This window comes from Nicotiana tabacum, chromosome 6 (assembly GCF_000715075.1).
Source record: "Nicotiana tabacum cultivar K326 chromosome 6, ASM71507v2, whole genome shotgun sequence".
Taxonomy (NCBI): domain Eukaryota; kingdom Viridiplantae; phylum Streptophyta; class Magnoliopsida; order Solanales; family Solanaceae; genus Nicotiana; species Nicotiana tabacum.
This window is the reverse complement of record NC_134085.1, coordinates 120,859,612-120,871,998: the sequence shown is the minus strand read 5'-3', so window position 1 is coordinate 120,871,998 and position 12,387 is coordinate 120,859,612. Positions and strand designations below refer to the sequence as shown.

Genomic DNA, 12,387 nt, shown 5'->3' with positions numbered 1-12,387 from the left:
GTCCTCCTAAGAAAACATCAGTCCCGATCACCAGGAAAGGGAAAGAAAAGATGGACGAAGGACCTCCTAAGCAAGCGAGGACCCTAATGTTCGTCGAATTGAAAGTGAACGGCAAGCCCCTTCACGCATTGATAGACACGGGTGCCACCCATAACTACTTGTCATCAACGCAAGTAGAGCGCCTAGGTCTTGTGGTACAAAAGAGCAAAGGCCGCGTCAAGGCTATCAACTCACCACCTCAGACATTGGGTGGAACAGCTACAAATGTCCCAGTGAAACTTGGCCCATACAAAGGAAGCATCGACCTGCGCATCGCAATCATAGATGACTTCGACATCATAGTGGGTTTGGAGTTCATGAGGCAAACCAACACCATTCCAGTACCATTTGCCAACATGCTCCTGATGATGGGAGAAAACGGGGCCAAGCCCTGCACCATACCATGCTTTCCCATAAAGATGGCCGCTGAAAACATCTCGGCCATGCAGTTGGAGAAGGTAGTCAACAAACATGAACCCCAGGTTCAGGCTACCCTTCGCAGCAACAATCAGTCATCATGTCATCGGCCTCAAAAGACTGGTGACGCTCATCATCGTGTGAAGACTTGTCAGCCATGCCACAAGGACAAGTCGGATCACTCATCACAGCCGGGACCCTCGCAGCCATCACATGTCCCTCATAGACCATGGGAAAGTGTTTCCCTCAGATTCATCACGGAATTGCCCCAAGTCGGCAATCTTGCATCCATCATGGTTGTCATAGATCAATTCTCAGACTATGCAACTTTCATAGCAGCCCCGCAAAACATCTCAGCAGAAGATACAGCTCGACTCTTCTTCTCGCACATTGTCAAACATTGGGGCCTGCCCAAAAACATTGTTAGTAGGCGCGACTCACGCTTTACTAGCAACTTCTGGACCCATCTCTTCAGGTGCTTTGGGTCAACATTGAGTCACAACACAGACATCCATCCACCATCGGATGGCCAGACAGACCGGTTCGATGACATGCTGGAGGAATATCTCCGCAACTTCGCAACCGGATCACAGAAACATTGGGTGAAGCTCCTGGATGCTGCTCAACTGTGTTTCAATTCTCAAAAGAGCCATCATACAAACAAGAGCCCTTTTGAAATTGTTACCGGACAGCAACCGCTTCTCCCGCAGACGGTGAATACATCAACCATGCCGAAATCTCCTCGAGCTGCCAACTTCTCGAGCGAATGGGAGCGCAACATGGAGATAGTGCGGAGCTATCTCATCAGGGCCCAAGAGCGGGCAAAAAGGTTCACCGAACAAAAGCGTTGCTTTTCCCAACATCAACCAGGGGATAAAGTAATGCTACGCATCCCAAAGCAGTACTTGTTTGCAGAAAGGACCCATGACCCTCGGCTGCAACAAAAATACATCGGGCCCCTGCCCATTGAAAAACGCATTGGGAAGTCCACATATCAGGTCAAAACTCCATCCTGGTGGAAGATCCATCCAGTCTTCCATGTCAGCCGCATGAAATCATTGCTTCGCTACAACAGCAAGCTCACAGAACAGAGGGGCGCAGACCTCCCATCCAACAACCATCAGAAACATCATCATCATCATCATCATCATCCTAAGGCTCCGAGGACGGCGCCAACTCAGGTGGGGGAGAATGTCATGGGCTGCTTTCCAGACATGCCCCATGACCCCTTGGCCGCGCCCCATGGCGGCCTAGCAAGCCTCACAATGCCTAGCGCCATGGTCGGCCCCGTGGTCTTGGCTGCGCCAAGTGACAAGCGCGCATGTGCCTCTGTCGCCCCACCGATGCCTCTCGCCAGCGCCCAAGGGCTGGCCAATGACAACAGCGCCGCGCGCCCTGACAATGCCGCGCGCGCAGATCCTGATGCCTCGCCAGCGCCCAGCTGCAGGCCCATTCCAGCAGTGCCTCGCGCACAGACCCTGATGCCAAGCACCAGTGCCCAGCCTCAGGCCAGCACATCAAGTGTCGCGCGCGCCCACAGCAACGCGCGCGCAGACCCGCAAGACAAAGATGCTGCCATCGGACTTAGTTTTTCCTTGTAATAATCTAAGTCCTTTTCATTGTAATCATAGACTAGTTTTCATCATTTTCATTTCAGTGTGCTTCTACAGCTTTATTAGGACTAGTCTTGTCATGTTGGTTTATTTTTTTAAGCATTATTAAGGGGGACCAAACAATCAAACATTTCAATCAGCATTTTCTGGTGTCTCTCCCCCTCGACACCACATCATTGTAATCATCATTTTCAGTCATCAATAAAATCATCATCAGCATTCAAAACTCAATTCTCTCTCAAGCTTCCGCAATTGCCCACGACATTGGTTTTCCCGCACGGCACTGACAATCTAGTCTAGCGTGCGGCGAGGACCTCATTGGCGGATAGCAACCGCACTGACATCGGTTGCTTAGCCTTACGTTGCCCTTCCAAAGATCATCAGGAAGGCGTTGCGTAACATATACCATGGTCCATAACTTTTGTTGAGCGTCAGAATTTGTTACTGTTGGGAGAGCATATTTGTACAGGAAACAAGTTTGGGAGGTTGAAATTTACTATTCGTCCTCCCCAAATCAAGGTCGTAGCCTGCTTACATTTTGGTCCCGGCTCAGGGGATGTTCCCCTTCTAAGTGGGTCGGTCCCCGATATGTCAAACGGCAAGCTATATAGTTGGCCGATTGGTCTAAAATAGTTACATTCGCTAGACAAATATACATAAAATAATAGTATATATTATATATAAAATACAAAAATAGATATTTTTTTTTATCATTTTGGGGAGCGCCTATACTATGTAGTTTTTTCTGTATTTATTTGGTTTAAATTTCTTTTAGGTAGAAAGAAGCAGGATGGACCATTAGTCCTTGCCCCTTAGGTAGAAATAAATTAAAAAATTCAATCATATATTTTATAAATTAACGTCCAATTTAGACTTGTTTGATGACAAGTAGTTAACCTTAGAAACACCGTCAATTTTAGCCGTTAGAGAGAGAGGGAAAGGGACTTTTTGGTAATAAACTAATCAGTGATACATGGAGGTTAATGTAGTTGATACCATTATATCTCAATTTAATGTCTTTCACTTATCAAGTTTCAATAACAGAAAAGGAACGGACAGCAGCTTTATACAAGGACTTCTGTTATTAAGTTAATTACTACTGCAAAAGTCTCGATCCATTATTGTAGCCAGCAGGTTGCTGTCTCAATTAGTAAAAAACACCCGTTTATTTTTACTTGGTAGATACATTAAAAATAGATTTTTATTTAATTTTTTTTTATATTAGAATAATTGGGCTCTCTACTTTTTAATTTTATAGCCCATATTTTAATTTACAACCAACTAGTCAAAAATAATAAGCTAAGATTCAACATCCAACTCCAATATGTTTTCAAAATTACTATTTAATTTTTAAAAAAGATTCCGCAAGCTTTTAAATTAATTTTCGAATCCGTAATTGTGACTCAAATATTACTTCAACAAACCAAATTCATTTGAGTGGTGAAAATTAGATTTTTAACAAACTTAAATATGTGGGTTTAAATTTCGAATTTGATTATGTGAGAAATTTGGAGTGAGTGTTATTTAAACTTGTTAGAAATAGTTATAAGAGGTTGTATATAAAATTTGAAGTCATTAAATGGAGATTTGGATTGGTTTTGAACAAGAATTGTAACTGAAAATCGTGGAAGAAGTTTGTCTACAAACGCTTGTATAAAGGTGTATAAAAGTGTATAAGGTGCGTTTCTACACTCATATACACTATTATACATAATTATACAAAAAATTGACTTCGTCTTCTTCCTTACGTCTTTTTTGAAATTTAACTCAAATGTTGATCAAGTTTACTCCAAATCACTTCAAACTTAGATTTTGTACTACTTTTGATATTTTCAATCAATTGGAACAACACCCAATCCAAACAACTAACAAATTCAAAAAAAAATCCATTTTCAAAAGCAAAGTTTTGAATGGTCTTCAATGGTGGACTTCTACTCTTCAATTTTCTTACATTGCAAGCAGATGATACAAGAGGAGAAACAGAAAATACACGGCCCCTTGAAACATATGTAGAAGATGTGAGAAGAAGAGAAAGTGAAATCAATGGTTGTGAGAACAAAGATTTAACTCCATAGCTTTTACAAACAATGGTTGTAAGAATACAAAATTTGAATTTGCTAGTGCTTTCAAAATATGTATGGGCTATGTTGGGTAAAACTTAAAAATATGGGTCATTTTTTGTTATGGTGTGAAGTTATGTGTATTTTCTTATAATTCTTTCTTTTTATTTTTACTTGTCATTTTACGCATATCAAGAGAAGATACATTTTTTTCCTATTATACCCACATTATTTATTAGTCATTTCAAATCATTTTCTCAAATTCAATAAAATATGAATCAATTAATATGAGTATCATAGTAAATTATACACTTTATTTATTATTTTTTAAGGGACGTGAAAAGTCAAAACGTACCAAGTAAAAGTGAACGGAGGGAGTAATTTTTTTCTAATATTCTACAATCTTTTAACTACTTATTATCAATGTTAGCACTAATATTTTTCTTTTTTCTTTTTCTTTTGACGGAATAAGAAAATATAGCATTTGGTGAAATTTGAATTAGTGCATAGGTACAAATTCAAGTTTGGTAAATTACAAGCTCGTTCCAATTTTGTGGAATATCCCCGAATGGACTGCACAAAATTCAAGTTGCAATAGATAGATTTCTTACAAAGGAATCATTGAACAACACACCAGAGAAGTTGAATGGAAGCTTGCTAGATTGATTCTCATTCCAAGTTGCAATCACTAGATTGTGTAACACCGGTAACTCATCAAAGATAATTATGCAACAAGTCTTTATTATTGTTTCATTATTGTTTACTAGTTATTATTCAATTATTGCAGCAAAAGTAGTCATAGAAGAGGTCAAACATTACATTATTACACACATATCTTCACATGCTCGATACGCATGATCTTTTCAGTCTGAAGGCAAAGTAAAAAAGAGGGAAAACTGTGTAGTCAAAATGACAGGGCGAAAAAAAATGCTAATTTACCAATTCCATGTAAAAACACAACACTCAAAATGTAAATTCAGTGCGTTTCTATACAAACTGGTGTAAATTTGGATTAATATCAGTAAGAATTTGATTCCATTCATTTATATTTCCTTGCTAAGAAAGCAAGCAATTGCCAATTTTCTCTTTCCTTGAGAAAACAAAAACATGATGATCTCTTTCTTGAAAATAGTTTCTCTAATGTTATTCATTGGAATGTCTCTCATATCCACTTCTCTTGTTTTATTCCAATGCGATCCTACTTCTTTTGGAAATTATAATTTTTTGAGTAACTTTTACTCCCTATTTCCCAAACCAATCACTTTCTGTCCCCTGCCTTATCAACTTCAGATTTTAAGCACTCCCTTTTTAATACCCATTTTCCCTACTCAAACACGCGCTGTAATGGAACAGAGAAACATTCTTACGCGCTACTAAAGAGCGTGGATAGGAGATGAAAAATCCCGAACTTTAGCTGTCAAAATAATAAGTAACCACTTTGGGAAATGGTAGTACGGGTGACGGCCGCTGCGACTGCTTTTTTATTTTCTACAGTAATTAACTAACGTCGTTTCACTGCCGTTTACTATACTCGTAGTACTATAGCTTTTCTTTCTCTCTCTTTATACGAGACTGGTTTCTGATACTGCAACCACCATTAGCAACTTTCTCTGTCTTCATGAAAACACACACACACACACACTCTACTGGGTTTGGGTTTGGGTGAGTGACTGGTGACATTAAAAACACAGACACACACTTCGCATTTCAATATTCACTCTCTCACTTCACGCCAAATGCCTGCTTCTGCTACTCTTCTGCATTTGCTCTTCTCTCTCACATAACACACATTCTTATTACTCTAGCAAGCTAGCTAGCTCATCTTCTTCTCCGGTCATATTTGTTTTGAATTTCGCTGTGCTGAAGATGAAATTCCGGTCGCGCGCAGTACTCTGGTCTATATTGCTTCTTTTTCCGATCGTTTCATCTCTGAACGAAGAAGGTAACTCTCACTACTTTTTCACACATTGAGAATACTGCAGTGTTGCCTCGGGGTCATTTTGTAATACTGTTTCTATCGCGTTGGATTCTCAAACTTACTAGTGTTTCCTTTTGTATTTTCTTCGTTTTTTCCCTTTTCAACATCTGGAGTTTTTTTTTCTAGCTCCTCTGCTTCGCTCTGTTGTAGTGTTGGGAAATACCAAGGTTATCATCGAAATTTTATTTCTATTTTACGTTTCTTATGTAACATTCCTTGTTGTTTAGCTCTGATAAAAAAAAGTTCCGAGTTATTTAACTTTACAGACGCCAGCTTTTAGTATCTACCTACTAATTTGATAAATGCTAAATATACTTTCTCTAACTATTTGGGTAGGCAAAGCTCTGATGTCGATCAAGGAATCGTTTAGCAACGTAGCAAACGTGTTGCTAGATTGGGATGATGTTCATAATGAGGATTTTTGCTCGTGGCGAGGCGTGTTGTGTGGCAATTTCTCCATGTCAGTTGTTGCGCTGTATGCTCTCCATCCTTGTCTCCTAACCGGAGCAACAGTAGCTGGAATCTGATGAGCTCCTAGCTGTAGTATTACAACTTTATTATTATAGTAGTTTGAAAATATATGATTCTTAGCTGAATTTGCTTTCTTTGTTGGCTGGAGGAATCTGTCAAATCTGAACTTAGGCGGGGAAATTTCACCAGCCATTGGAGATTTGAAAAATCTGCAATCTATGTATGGTTCATTTTCTCTTTTTAGTATTTAATTGTTCTATGTCAATTGCTGGATATTCATCGTCCATGCTGATGTGTAATATTTCAATGATATTGACAGAGACCTCCAGGGAAATAAATTAACTGGTCAAATCCCTGATGAGATTGGCAGCTGCATTTCTCTCATCTTTCTGTAAACAATTTTCACCCTGTTGCTTTTGATTTTTTTTTTATCAGTATGTTTTGTAATGCTCACACTGGGTTTTCATGAAATGGTTGCTATGTTCTGCAGTGATTTGTCTGATAACTTGCTCTTTGGAGATATACCTTTCTCAATTTCTAAGCTAAAACAGCTAGAGTTATTGTGAGTTGTACAACCTCATTATCTTGATGTTTTCTGATAACTAGTTAAAATTTTGTCATGATGAATAAATTAAATTCACACCTGATGAACTCTCCGTGGTGTGCAGGACCTTGAAAAACAACCAGTTGACTGGTCCAATCCCATCCACGCTAACCCAAATCCCTAACCTAAAGACACTGTGAGATCACTTGATATAGTTGTCTCTTTTGAAATATTTTGACAATAGCAATGATTAAAAGATGGTTTTTTTAATTGATAAAGTGATCTAGCTCGAAACCAGCTCATTGGTGAGATACCAAGGTTGATCTATTGGAATGAAGTTCTGCAATATCTGTGAGTACATTCTTTTGGTGTTTGAAGATCCTTTTTAAGTTGTGAAATTTACAATGTTTCTGTTCCTTCTGTTTTGCAGTGGATTAAGAGGCAACTTGTTGACAGGAACACTGTCCCCTGATATGTGCCAGTTGACCGGCTTGTGGTATTTGTATGTGCTCTGCTATATTTTCTACATAATGTTTTGTCGTCCGCCTGGTGTTATATCTCTATTATAATTCTGACTTCACAAGTTTCATATTATTTCAGTGATGTGCGGGGCAATAACCTCAGCGGAACAATTCCAGATAATATTGGAAATTGTACAAGCTTTGAGATACTGTCAGTCTCCTTCCCTTGCCCTTATTATGTGATACTATAAATTTTCTGCTACTGCTGCTCAATGCTAACAAAATTGTTTTTTTCTCAATTTCAGGGATATCTCTTACAATCAAATTACTGGAGAGATTCCCTACAATATTGGGTTTTTACAAGTGGCCACCTTGTTAGTGAACTTTGCTTTAAGTGATTTTTAGCTGTTGTTTCTACCTTGTCTATTCTGTTTTCGGGTTCATTTCTGTGAATAAATAAGATTGTGGTCTTTTCAACAGGTCTTTGCAAGGAAATAGGCTGACTGGTAAGATTCCGGAAGTGATTGGTCTAATGCAAGCCCTTGCTGTTTTGTGAGTATTCATTCTACTACATAAATTCTTTTTTATCAACTCCAATCTCAGTAGTTACCGCTTATAAGTCAAAATCTTGCATGACATCACTCTTTTGTAGGGACTTGAGTGAAAATGAGTTAGTAGGACCGATTCCTCCAATCTTTGGCAATTTATCCTACACTGGGAAGCTGTAAGTTCACCTCCATTTGAATGCATATATTTTTGCGTTTGACTAGATTTGTTTGATTCACTTTTACATTCAACAGCTACCTGCATGGGAACAAACTTACAGGGCCGATACCAGCAGAGCTGGGAAATATGTCTAAACTTAGTTACTTGTAAGTGGTTTTGTTAGCATACACCGTGCAGACGCTATATGTTGCTTTATGCATTAATCTATCTTATTTACAGGCAATTAAATGACAATCAGCTAGTTGGTCAAATTCCTCCCGAACTTGGCAAACTGGATCAGTTATTTGAATTGTGAGCCTTTTATACTAGTTGCAGTATAATTCATATTCTGCTTTTCTTTGAATATCAGCTTCTTAGCTTTCTTTTACCAGGAATCTTGCAAATAACAAGTTGGAGGGACCAATTCCTGAAAATATCAGCTCTTGCACAGCATTGAATCAATTGTAAGGCTTTGCTTATATTTTTGAATGTTTTCTCCTTCGCCATTCTCTTCATAGTGATTCTAATAATAATTCTTTTTCAGTAATGTTCATGGTAACAATTTAAACGGGTCCATTCCTTCCGGGTTCAAGAATCTAGAGAGCCTGACATACCTGTATGTTGTAGTTATGTTTCAACCTTTTGGTTGGTATTGGTTTGAATTCTGTTCATATGATAACACACATGTTGATGTACCTTGCAGAAATCTCTCATTAAATAAATTTAAAGGTCGCATACCTTCTGCGCTTGGGCGAATCATCAACCTTGATACATTGTGAGTTCTTGACCGTCTGTCTTAATTTCGTAATTCAAGTGACTCCTCATACTAACACTGGTATGTCTTTAGGGATCTGTCTAACAATGAGTTCTCTGGGTCTGTCCCGGGTTCTATTGGAGATTTGGAGCATCTTCTAACATTGTGAGATATTAGCCATTTAGATGTTCCAGAAGTTTATATTATCTTGTGACTTGAATATAATCAATGTCATTGCACCTTGTAGGAATCTTAGCAGCAATCATCTTAACGGACAGATTCCTGTAGAATTTGGCAATCTGAAAAGTATACAGACCCTGTGAGTTTCTGCAGAGAGCTTTGGTTACAGTGCCTACAATACATAGATCTTTTAGTATACTGATCTTCTTGTGCTGAGACTGGTTTTTATACTTGCAGTGATTTGTCATGCAACAAGATATCTGGTGGCATCCCAAAAGAACTAGGGCAGTTGCAGACCTTGATCACTCTGTAAGCACATTCAGTTTTTCTCAAGTGCATTGATGTAGAGTTTAATTAGCTTGTCTTCAATATCAGGACCAGTTCTAACACACTTATTGTTTCGGTTGCATTTTCTAGTACATTGACTGCTAACGATCTTAGTGGAGTAATCCCGGACCAATTGACCAATTGTTTCAGCCTAACTAGTCTGTGAGTTCATCTCTTTTTTCCTTTCCTTCATACACATTCTGAATCTTGTTGGAGTTACTTATCCATGCCTTTCTCCATCAGGAATATTTCCTACAACAATTTCAGTGGTGTTGTTCCTCTGTCACGAAATTTCTCGCGGTTCACGCCTGACAGGTATTCTTTTGTACATAAATTAGTTTGTTTCATTACTCACTCATTTGCACTAGTGAACGACCCCCTTATTGCAACCATCAGCTTTGTGGGGAACCCATTACTTTGTGGCGACTGGAGAGGTTCAATATGTGACCCCTATGCACCAAAGTCCAAAGGTATGCTTCATTTTTGAGCATTAGAGTCCAAATCTTTTGGTATTGTACTATCATGTGCTTCGAAATGACTTGTGATCTTTTCATTGCAGCTTTGTTCTCCAGAACAGCTGTTGTTTGTACAGCATTGGGTTTAATAGCTCTTTTATCAATGGTTATAGTTGCTGTGTACAAGTCCAATCAACCACATCAGTTTCTGAAGGGATCTAAAAGTAATCAAGGTTGAAATTATTTGATGGCTTTTCTATTCTTTTGTACTTCAAAAATTTCAAGTTTTAATGTTACCCTTTTCCCTTTTCCTTCTAATAACGTAGGTTCTCCCAAACTTGTGGTTCTCCACATGGATATGGCAATCCATACATATGATGACATTATGCGGATTACAGAGAACTTGAGTGAGAAATTCATAATAGGATATGGTGCTTCCAGCACTGTATATAAATGTGTGTTGAAAAATTCCCGACCAATTGCTGTCAAGCGACTGTACACTCATCCGCACAGCTTGCGTGAGTTTGAGACTGAACTGGAGACAATTGGAAGCATCAGGCACAGAAACCTTGTTAGCTTGCATGGTTACTCACTTTCTCCTCATGGTAATCTCCTTTTTTATGACTACATGGAGAATGGTTCACTCTGGGATCTTCTGCATGGTTAGTAGCCTCTTTATTCTTATCTTTTATGAAACATATTCATGTTATACTGATGATTAATTAGTTAATGTTTATTACTGTTGTTTCTTCCCTGTCAGAGAATGACGCTCTAGATCTGTATAGATTTGGAAATGGCTAATCATTAACTGAATCTATGTCATAGGGCCATCCAAAAAGGTGAAGCTTGATTGGGAAACGCGTTTGAAAATTGCTGTTGGAGCTGCTCAAGGTCTTGCTTATCTTCACCATGATTGCAACCAAAGAATCATCCACAGAGATGTGAAATCTTCAAACATTCTACTGGATGAAAATTTCGAGGCTCATCTCTCTGATTTTGGGATTGCAAAATGCATCCCTACTGCAAAAACTCATGCATCAACTTTTGTCTTGGGCACCATAGGCTACATTGACCCTGAGTATGCCAGAACATCCAGGTTAACTGAAAAGTCAGATGTCTACAGCTTTGGCATTGTTCTCCTAGAGCTTTTGACAGGAAAAAAACCTGTTCATAATGACTTAAACTTACATCAGCTGGTATTATTCTCCACTAATTGCTCTACCATTTTACTTGTATATGATTTCACTCCTATTACATTAGATTTGGCTAATTTAATTTGTGTTGCAGATATTGTCAAAGGCGGATAATAACACCGTGATGGAGGCTGTAGATCCTGAAGTATCTGTTACATGCATGGATTTAACGCATGTGAGGAAGACTTTTCAGCTTGCGTTGCTGTGCACAAAGAGATTCCCGTGTGAGAGGCCAACGATGCATGAGGTTGCTAGGGTACTTGTTTCCTTGCTTCCTCCCCCACCAACCAAACCTTGTTTAGACCCTCCCAAATCCATTGATTATACAAAGTTTGTGCTTGGGAAAGGGCTACCGCAAGCCCAGCAGAATGACAATTCCTCCGATGCACAGTGGCTCGTTAGATTTCGAGAAGCTATATCCAAAAACACCTTTTGACATGGGTTGACTGATATAACTTAATATCCACCAAAGATCATGAATCTTGAAAAGATGCTGCCAAAGTTCTTTTGCTGCTAGAGATTTCACATATTAGATGTTTAGGCACACGGTATGGTTAAGGTTATTTCACATTTATAGATTTAATGTTTTATGGTGGGCGAGATACAGAATAGGTCAGATCTATACCCAGTAAAGTTGTTAATTCTGTACAATCTATGTTGAGATCTATTTCCATCTAGGACTTGTGTTTTTGTCCATGTAAAGGAGTGCAAAGAGTGCTATTTAATCACATTAAATTTAGCAGTCTACTTTTGCATCTGACGTCATATTTTAGTTTCACTGCCTCTTTACATCTTTGCTTTCATGAATGGTAAACCGAAAAAAGTTGGTAGTAAAGTAGGTTCTATTAAGTGGTATTATTCGTTAGATCTGCCTATTTCAAATGAAGACAAATAGAACTTTTTTCCTTCCGAGTGGAAGTATTTTTAAGGAGAAGTCAAACAGTAGATAAGAAGCGTAAGTGCACCAAGTGATCACTAATGCGGAGGAAGGTAACAGGCAAAACAGACCACTGCCTTGCCATACCTAGCCACTTTCTGCTGTCATTCCAACACTATCTCATTCCTTTACAACTTGAACCTTCAGCTGCAGAAAGCCAAGAGTTTGTGAAGCCAACTCATGGTGCACAATCTCATGTATGCTGCCTGTTATGTATAGCCTTCAAAGACACGACGAAGTCCAAGTGGACTTT

General features: G+C 38.8%; 1 protein-coding gene across 2 annotated transcripts; it reads left to right on the top strand.

Moving 5' to 3' along the window:
• The first annotated feature begins 5,669 nt into the window (after nucleotides 1-5,669).
• Nucleotides 5,670-11,974, top strand: LOC107808267 (LRR receptor-like serine/threonine-protein kinase ERL1). 2 transcript variants are annotated; one of them, XM_016632775.2, is made up of 27 exons: nucleotides 5,670-6,071; nucleotides 6,444-6,582; nucleotides 6,727-6,798; nucleotides 6,898-6,969; nucleotides 7,069-7,140; nucleotides 7,247-7,318; nucleotides 7,402-7,473; nucleotides 7,553-7,624; nucleotides 7,723-7,794; nucleotides 7,889-7,957; nucleotides 8,064-8,135; nucleotides 8,236-8,307; nucleotides 8,384-8,455; nucleotides 8,529-8,600; nucleotides 8,681-8,752; nucleotides 8,833-8,904; nucleotides 8,992-9,063; nucleotides 9,136-9,207; nucleotides 9,290-9,361; nucleotides 9,460-9,531; nucleotides 9,640-9,711; nucleotides 9,793-9,864; nucleotides 9,946-10,019; nucleotides 10,109-10,228; nucleotides 10,331-10,666; nucleotides 10,830-11,200; nucleotides 11,292-11,974. In XM_016632775.2, the coding sequence occupies exons 1-27, from the start codon at nucleotides 5,996-5,998 to the stop codon at nucleotides 11,631-11,633; spliced, it is 2,895 nt and encodes a 964-aa protein (XP_016488261.1). In that variant the 5' UTR covers nucleotides 5,670-5,995; the 3' UTR covers nucleotides 11,634-11,974. The 2 variants fall into 2 exon arrangements, with proteins under 2 accessions (XP_016488261.1, XP_016488260.1); XM_016632774.2 differs by having other exon boundaries at nucleotides 5,673-6,071; nucleotides 10,109-10,237.
• Nucleotides 11,975-12,387: the final 413 nt, after the last annotated feature.